This window comes from Acanthopagrus latus, chromosome 14, assembly GCF_904848185.1.
Source record: "Acanthopagrus latus isolate v.2019 chromosome 14, fAcaLat1.1, whole genome shotgun sequence".
NCBI classification, from domain to species: domain Eukaryota; kingdom Metazoa; phylum Chordata; class Actinopteri; order Spariformes; family Sparidae; genus Acanthopagrus; species Acanthopagrus latus.
In genome coordinates this window covers 20,743,101-20,752,970 of record NC_051052.1, presented here as the reverse complement: position 1 = coordinate 20,752,970, position 9,870 = coordinate 20,743,101, and the positions used below count along the sequence as shown (strand labels likewise).

Sequence of the window (9,870 nt, the reverse complement as noted above, 5' to 3'; positions counted from 1 at the left end):
TTTCAGTTTCAAACTTGTCTTCAACTGACGCTGACATGACATCACTGTGGGATGATGGGATATACTGGGGATATTATGGGATACATATTCACATATAAGACCAGAAAACACACAAAGTCTAAAAAACACTTCAACCAACAAACAAACGACCACAGGTAAGAACACAGGGTCCACACAGTGTTAGCAGCATCCAGCTTACAACACATAATAACATGTATTCAGTATATCGTGTGTTTTTACCTCATTAGTGTTGGACTGGTACACAGTGTCAGAAACACACAGTTAGTTCATGTATTTGGAAGTAAAAATGGCAAAAAGGACTTTTAATCTTTTTTCAAACTTCTGCAGTCAAACCTGAAAACACAACGAGACGCAGAAACTCAGCAGAGTTTCTCTATAATCGACTGGTTTCAGCTCCATTTTGCTCGTCTCCACGGCTGAGCGGAGCAGAAAACAACTCGCTGCTGTCAGTTTTTAGAGGACTTGAAACATTTCTCAGCTCGTCCTCAGCGTCGACCGGCAGCGTGAATAATAAAGTCACATTAACGCTGACTGGCGTCCTGTTGCTTCCACAGTCTCTGACTGTACGAGCGTGACAGGAGGGCTTAAAGTAGTCCTGCAATCTACGGCTCAAATTCAGCCTCTTCTTCCACCTTCGTCAACCACAGAGAGAAAGAGTTATCTTCAGACTGCAGCTGGTACACACACACACACACACACACTCACACACACACACTCCTACATGTCTGTGAGCTTCTCAAGGACAATAATGGATAAAACAGATCAGAGGGACGACTGCAAACACTCGCTTCTCTCTCTGCAGGTTTCAGTGTCGCACCAATGGCTGGACTGTGAGAGACACACTGAGACATGGTGTGTGTGTGTGTGTGTGTGTGTGTGTGTGTGTATTAATAAGTGTAAGTGTTTTGTGGTAGTGTGGCCATGCTGGGCTTATCCAAGTAGAAAATGAGTGTATGTGTATGATGCCAGCAGCTTGGCGGTCCACCTGGATGCTGCCCAGGGCGTGTGTGTGTGTGTGTGTGTGTGTGTGTGTGTACGTGCGTGTGTGTGTGTGTAACAGATGAAGGGCAGTAAAAGCAGATTCTGATCGTGAATCTGTTTCCTGTTGAGAGATTCTGGATGAATTCAGCCTTTTAACAGCCGGGCGACGATTTCATTAGTGTCACTGTGAGTTATGATGATATTACAGTGTGATGACATCACTATGACATCAGTCAGACACACGGGCAGGTTGTAGAAAAACCAGCACGTTGTCTAAAAGACTGATCTGGATCCTCGAATGAACTAAACTCAAGAGAACTGGACCCAGTAGAGCCGAGCAGAACCAAAATCCCCTGTACACATCAAACATATGAAGCTGCGACTAAACATTATTTCCAACATTAATTAATCTGAAGATTCAGTTTCAGATTTCCTGATTCATCTTTGATATGAACAGTGTCGCTCACCAACTACACACAGACACATGGCACGGCATCAAAAACACAACGCGTCACTTTTACGTGTTCTGTTTGTGCAGACGAAACGAGACATGACGGGTTAAAGGACCAGTTCAACAGTCGTCGCCTCCTCCCTCCATGCTGATGTAAAGTCAGCTGAAGCAGCTGCAGACTTCAGTTCAACAGCATCACTAACTGTGAGCTGCGTGCTCAGAAACAAGCATCAGAACAGTCGACTTTATGTCACAGCAGCTGCGTCAGACAGGTGCAGGTGTACCTGACGAAGTGCTTTGTCACATTAACATAATAAAACTGTAAAACCAGCTTAGAGGAATCTGATTTTTAACTGGATGGTGACACAAACACAAGGGTGCTATGTTTAGTCTGCTACGGAGTGTGTGTTTGATAATGACTGCTGTGTGTGTGTGTGTGTGTGTGTGTCTCAGCATGACATCATCCCTCCGTTTTAAGCTTTTTGAGTAAGACGCAGAGAAAATGGCTCAAACACACACACACACACACACACACACACTCTCTCTTAGACACACAGAAACACACAGCGTCACAAACTGCTTTCTCTACTGCTGACACACACACACACACACACACACACACACACAGAAACTCACACACTGTCCTTTAAGAGGTGCTGATGTCAGAACTCTGCTCATCTTTGTCCTCAGGATTACTGAAGCAGACCTGACTGTGTGTGTGTGTGTGCGTGCGTGCGTGCGTATGTGTGTTTCTGACTGTGTGTGTGTGTGCGTGTGTGTGTGTTTCCGACTGTGTGTGTGTGTGTACATCCAGCTTAATGTATTATCCCTATCGTCTCTGACACATTTCACTGAGAGACTCTGAGACTCTCTCTCTCTTTTTCCTCTGTCTCTGTCGATGTCTCTCGCTCACCATGACTCTGTGGAACAAACTGCTGACTGCGTGTGTGTGTGCGTGTGTGTGTGTCATTGTGCATTTCACGCTGACTTTATCCATTTAAATGTGTGTGTTTTAAGTGTGTGTGTGTGAGTAACACTGCACTGGTTGTCCTGCAGCTCTACCTGCGTGGACAAAAGTATGTGGACAGGAGTAATCTGACGTGTTTCTGATGTGATTTGTTGTAATATGATCAGAGTTACAGCAGCTGTGTTTACATGGACCCTAATGTGTCACTAATAATCACAATAAACACACTATCAGAATAAATATCCATCATCTAAATGACTCGATCAGCAGAGATTGATCAGATCTGATCGATCAGAATGAATTTTCAATCAGAAAAGCTGTTCTGTGGCTGATGCAGCTTCTCTGTTGCAGTTCCTAAAGGAGACAGCTGAACATGTCGATAGTGTAAAGGTTTTAAAACAACAAGATGAAGATGAACAGAGCTGGAATCCACCGAACTGCCGACAAACACCCACCTCCTCTACAGAGCTGCTCCCCTCAGGGAGGCGATACAGAAACCTCTGGCAAAGAAGGAGATCTGCTCGTTTATCTCAAATGATTCACTGTAGTCAACATACACTATGTGATGCTTGGCTCACATTTATTCTGAGGACTTGGTTGTTGAAGTCCAGACTGAGGAACCTGACAGATGATCTGATAGAACAGCATCCCTGTCCACTGTCTCGTGTCGTGTTCGTGAGGAGGACCGTCCTGTCGAGCAGCAGACAGCAGAGGTCTGTGAGCCTCACTGTGCCTGAAGGCAGACAGGTGCTGGTCCCTTCTGGACCTGCCAGGTAAGAACTCAGGGTCGTGAACCTGAAGCGGTCGTCAGCAGCGTCCTCTCTGTTGTCTCCACGTCTCTAAACAGACCATTTAGACGCCCGGAGTTTGGGATCAGATCGCTTTCTGTCGCCCTCAGTGACAGAAGGTTTGAGTGGATATCTGTCCGAGCGATCGTCATCAAAATCTACATATAAACACTGAGTGGAATACATTAACTCAGAGAGCCACAGCTGATTGATTCAAATGTTGCTTCTGTTGCCACAAACACCGACATCGTGACAAAAATATCCAGTTTTGTAGCCAAAAATATGTCTTGAAATGTCCCGTTGTCTCCTACAAACACGCGGCTCTGTTGCCACAAACACAGCAAAACTAAATGTCTCCATGTCTCGTCCTACCCACCTTTTTTGTATTTATTCAAAAATAAAACCTGAGGCAGTCGTGAGCAGCGTCCTCTCTGCTGTCTCGTTTGGACGCCCTGAGTTGAGGATCAGCTCCTTCTCTGTCCGTTAAACGACGGAGAGTTTGAGTGGACGTCTGTCCCAACAATTATTATTAAAACCGACATAAAAACACTGATTGGAACACATTAAACAAGCTCCCGAGAGCCAGACTCATGGGAGAATATGACTAATTAACATACACCTAATTACTTTTATGTTCATTTTTTGTGAGTGTCAGCTCCGGCTGCTCGCGGGGAGGCGAGGAGGTGAAATCTGTCTTCTTCTGATTTAACATTTAATGTGTTTTATTTTAGGAGCTCATGAGCTGCAGCCCGATGAGACGCAGAGCTCTGGATTATATTTCATACTTCATGTTACTTTATGTTACTACGTGTTACTACAGTAGGACGCAGATGCACACGGTGCCTTTTATGGTTTTCCATCTATTATTCACCTGTTTTCTATATTTACTCTGCTGCTGTTGGTCGTCTGGAGGTTCCTCTCGTGTTGGACTCTCAGTATTTAACATTTTAATAAACTGTTATTTTTCTGTCGTCCCACTGTCGAGCTCTGTGACCACAGCTTGGCAGGAAGCTGCACACCTGAGGATTATATTAATATCTCTCCGTGAGCTCCACTGACAGGTTTACAACACAACACTAAATCTGCACCGTTATATATTTTACAGCAGCCGCTGGGAGAGAAGCAGCTCGGATTAGAAAACATTTAACATCCTCCCACCTCGGCTCGACTGAACCGGGCCAGAGCTGCAGTGATTAACTGATTCTTTGATTTGGTTGTCAACTCGTAAGTGGATCGCCAAATGTTCTGATAATCGACTGATTTGTTTGAGTCGTTTTCTAAGAAAAGTCCTCTGATATTTCCTGGTTTGCTCCTCTATGAGAGCGAACACAAAGACAACACCTGACGGATTCATCAACGATGACAATAATCATTAATTGCAGCACTAAACTGAACCACGCTGCCATTCTTCCTCTCAACACAAATCATGGTTCCATCCACAGTGATGTTGAGGCAGTGGAGCTGAAACAATCAGTCAATCAGCAGAAGATTCATCTCCAACTATTTTCATAATTGATTTATCATCTCAGATGTTTAATTCAGAAAAAAAGCAAATCATTCACTAGTTTTCTGTGTTCTTTCTAAGTATCTTTTCTTTATTTTTAGGTCTTGTGATGACAGGTGAGGAGCATTTTTACAATTCTATGACACAGCAGTTTAGAATTTATTTTGTCTTTATTAACAAGTTTCCAAACTGGAAACACAAAGAAATATATAAATAGCAAAACAGCACCATATTAAGGGGAAAGCATAAATGCAAAAATGTGCAAAACTGTATTCTAAGAGACATTTTTTAACATCCCTGACACACAAAAGGAACCAAATCTGTTTTTTAAAAGCATTTTTGTCATCTGATGAAAATTGTTATGCTACAAGACACGCAAGTCTGATGCTTTAATTATTGTATTTGTTGGGAAAATGCACAACACGACACAAAATGGAGACGTCAAACAGTGAGGAGGAATGTGTCTTAACATGAGTGACACAATTTCAGATGAAAAAAAACGTTGTTGTGCAAAAGGTTTTGTTTTAGCTGCGACAGTGAAGATTTCAGGGTGAAAATAACGTCTTCACAAATTAGTTTGGGATCTCGGGGCTTCTGCAGACTCGAGTTACACCAGACGAGCTGTGTGAATATTTGCTGTGAAGCTCCAAAAAATGTTTTGTTGACAACGAAGCTTCACCTACACTTTCTCTCCGCGTGGAGGGAGGAGATGATTTACAGTTTTGGGTGAACTGTTCCTTTAAGAGTGCTCAAAATAAGCAGGACTCAGGTGGGACAGTGAGAAACAACGTGGGTTCATTTGGCTAACAGGCTAACACACGACTCCTCGTGTGGATGAATGTTAACTTTATCAAACGCTCGGCTGTCGCCGGCCTCTCGCTGTGTCCTCGCCGTCCGGCCTCCCTGCAACTCTGATACTTGTCATCTTTTATCAGGCCGCCACAGTAACAAGGACAGAAACAAAGACACACTCTTTGTCTCAGGCTTGACTGGAGGATTCAGCTGAATTCAATACACCGTATTCATCCCTAGCGAGGCAATTAGTCCTTTAACACCTACCCACCATTTGGGTTTTGTTTTGGAATCGTTTAGACGTTTGGTTCTTGCACTAACGATGAATTAGGACATTAAGCGATGAACGTGTGTTAACTCGTCGCTCTGCCAGGAGACATCATATTTTTAAGGTTTCAGTTGTTAATGATTGTTATGGCACAGAAACAAGAGTTTGATCTATTGATACAAACACTACATGATGATATTAAGTGAGGATTTTTCAGTATTAGGAGCTGTGAGAGTTCAGCAGCACCCTGTGGGCTGAGCAGCAGGTAGTTAAAGGTTAAATCTGGAGTGAATGAGGACGCACGTGCAAATTTCAGTTACAAGAAAATTTGTGTACATTTTTTTTAAAGGAGAAATATTCTGTTCACTTTCACATTCATAACTGTATTTCATGTCACTACTACAAAAGGTTTAAATGTTTTAAATCATCAGTTGTCTCCTACAGTAGCTCCGCCTCCTGAACACCCAGTCTGCTCTGATTGGTCGGCTCACACACACCTGAGTCACAACAACAACAGAGCAGCTGAGCTAGCCTTTAGGTATATATTCATAAGCAAATAATAAGCAGCTTCATATAAAACACTGAAGGACAGAATCAACCTGCTGAGTATGAAGCGGACCGGTACCACTGATGTTCAGTCGTACTCGACACAGAATTCTTGGGCCCGCTGGAGCTCAGGAGGCTTTAAAGTGGAGAATGTGTCCTCGCTCTTGGTGGCGGTCGTGTTCAAACCTTGTAAACGTGAGCTAAATATGGTTTGTGGAATCTGACACCGTGTGTAAAAGGAGAATAACTACATTTAGTTCAGTTAAGGTGAGTGATGACACATCTGTTTTTAGTAGATTAACAGGTTGACTTATCTGCATTTTAATCTCTTTGTGTGTTTCTATACAGATTCACACTTTTCAGTAGAAGATAGGAAAGAAATACAGTTGTGAATCATATTTAAAGTCGACTTTACTGCTTCTTCAACGATATCACAAACCAATGCCTATAAACGTATAAATGTTAATCTATTAATCTAATAATCATGGGACCTACATTGACATGTGTCTTGTCGTATTTAAAACTCGACCACCTTTAGTTTTATATCAAACAAAACTAAGAAAACCAAGACGATGACAAACAATGGTCAAAAACAGTCGCTGATTAATTATTTGTTGATCGGCTGCAATCGTTTCAGCTCTGGAGGAGTCCATTAATCTGAAACAGTGGTCGGTGTTGTCACACAACCTGCAAGCGTTCATTTATTTTTCATGACAACAGCTTGTTTATTGGTCTGGAAACACAGTCATCGATGCAAAACACCTCAAATGTGAAATTGAGTGTTATTTATGAGGAAATGACCGAGCATATTCTGCAATCCTAAAAACACAACAGCTCCTCTTAGTACACAAAACAAAGTCTTCCAATACGCTTCTACTCTAGCACACCTGCAAATAATGATTGTTATTCATAATTTTGACTATCATCTCATTGATTAATTACCATTTTTAAGGTATACTGTTGTAAGAGTGTAAGAGGTGTAACTTTTGAAAGCTGACAGTTAACATACTTTGTACAATTCTGCTGCTGCCAATTAATTATCTGTTTATAGACTCATCACAGAGCATCAGTTCAGTTTGTAACATCCAGGGAGCATTTTTCCACTGACAAGACGTTTAAATCTTATTCTATATTAATGTATAAAACTGCCCCTGTCACGATGTCCTGGAAGCTTCTCGCTGGCAGCTCACAGCCTGCACAGTTCCATATTTATGACACTTCATTAGAAACACTAAATGTGTTGGAATAACGTCCACAGTTCGCCCACCAGTGCAATATGACTTTGGAGACATCGGTTTCACACTAATCAATATCTTCTCTCTTTCTTTTAACCTGCAGCTGAATAAATCATCAAAAAGGCGACACAGATTTGTGTTTTTGTGACATGCTGACAAGAGCCTGACAAAATCTACTGTATTACATTATATCATAATACACCAGTTGTAACAGAGGCAGGATATTTTACACTTCAATAATAAACTGTATTGTCTAAACTGATAGTATCGGACACTACTGGCCTCTTAAAGGTGTATCAGTATTGGCATGTATGTAATCTGATACGCGCTGATACAAAAATACATTTGTCCAGAGTGATCCGATCATAAGTGGACCGTCAGTTCACACCTGGCATTGACTGTCTTGTGATCCCCACTCTAAATGCAAATGCACACCTACATCACTGGACAGTGTATCACATTTACCGAATTAACAAGTAGGTCCAAACCATTAAGAATGTGCTGTATGCAGAATTTTACACGGTTTATACAGTTTCTCCGACTGCAAAGAGTGTTAAATAGAGCGTTTTTTACTGGGAGTCTGGTGATTTTCTCCACTTGCTTCCTTTTCCAAAGAAGAAGACATGTTTACCATCAATATGTTATATTCTTTCATGCATTGAGTTGCGGCTGTAGCTCAGGGGGTAGAACAAGCATCTTGTTATTGGAAGGGAAGGTCGCTGGTTCGATCCCCCTAGTCTGCATGTCAGAGTGACCTTGGGCAACATACTGAACCCTGAACTGCTCCTGACGTGATGGTTGGAACGCTGCATGGCAGCCACCACCATGAATGTAGGAGGGAGTTAAAATGTACAGTATGCAGCTTTGGACAAAAGCATCTGCAAACTGTAGTTCTGTTGTATGTTTTATTTTTTCAGATGGACATCTCGGGGCACATGTCTGGGAACTAATCACGTTAACTGTTTTCACCTGCAGCCATAAATACTAAGTGTTGCAGCGAGCGCAGCTAATCAGCCAAGATCTGAGGAGGCTTTATCTCAAAGCCGCCATGTGAAAAAACAAAATTACTGTAGATTACAAACAGAACGTGCTAAGGCGCCGCAGAGGCACGGTCGTGTTTCTGTGATGTTTTATGTTTTGAGAATATGCAGCTTTTATTTTGTCGACTGCTGTAATCTGATTACTGGAAGTCTTTTTTGATAATCGCTGACAGTGAATCATTTAAGATTCACACCTGTAATTTAATGTACACGTGTGTTGTGATTGGGGATGGATCTCTGTTCTGTACATTAAATTATGGACGCATAAAGACAATGAATACATTTGTTTAAAATAAAATACTCCACCACACAGGTGACCCCAGTAACACAGAGAGGACTGTGTCATAGCATCAGAGGGGTGTTATGACACAAACCGTCACAGTCAACACCTGACCTGTCAAAACCCGATCAAACCACAAACTGGAGGGTCACAGATTTCACTGTAACACCAGCAAACACCGGGGCAGGCTGGTCGGCGCGCGCGCACACACACACACACACACACACACACACACACACACACACACACAAGGGCAGACCCCTCGGTTGACCAGCACCGACCGTTAAGTCCTCGCCCGGGTTTAACCGTTGGTTAGCCCGTTAGCCTGCTAGCTGCCCTGCTAACTAAAAACCGCCGAGTGATGGACACGCTCGCACTGAAGTGTAACGTGAAATCACCGTAACGTCACTGTAACCTCACCCGTTGCGTCAGATTAACACACACACACACTCACAAGCGCGCGCGCACACACACACACGGTATCAGTTACCAACTTTCACTAATCTGAAGACAGTCGCCGTGTGCGCGAGCTCAACCGGCGGCGCCAAACCACGCTGCACCGGCGATAATTAGTACACGCGCTCTCTGTCTCACACACACACACACACACACACACACACACACACACACACACACACACAGGTACGCACTGACACACACACACACACACACTCGCCGGTCGGTGTGAACCTGTGCGGATCGGTCCGGTCCGGTCTTACCTCCCTCCTGGTCCGGTTGGAGACAGGCCGGGATGTTTTTCTTCCAGCCGGGCATGATGCACCTCAGGGCGGATAGGGAGTCCAGGGCGGCCCGCTAGCAGACACACACCACCAGCAGCGGGAGGAGCAGCAGCAGCGGCGGCGACAGCAACATGGCTAGTTAGCTTTAGCTTGAGCCGCTACAGCACACAGGGATCCACCTCCCCCTGCACTCCCGGGCTACCTCTCTCTACCGCTCGCTCTCTTTCCACCCTCTCTCTCTCTCTCTCTCTCTCTCT

At 43.6% G+C, this 9,870-nt stretch overlaps 1 protein-coding gene across 1 annotated transcript in view; it reads right to left on the bottom strand.

Moving 5' to 3' along the window:
- Positions 1-9,850, bottom strand: part of grip1 (glutamate receptor interacting protein 1) — a 59,090-nt gene extending 49,240 nt beyond the window's left edge. Inside the window, exon 1 of the mRNA XM_037121690.1 lies at positions 9,593-9,850. Within this exon, the coding sequence (XP_036977585.1) occupies positions 9,593-9,647 (55 nt within the window). The 5' untranslated portion in view covers positions 9,648-9,850. The remainder of the gene's footprint in view (positions 1-9,592) is intronic.
- Between the last annotated feature and the right edge of the window lie 20 nt (positions 9,851-9,870).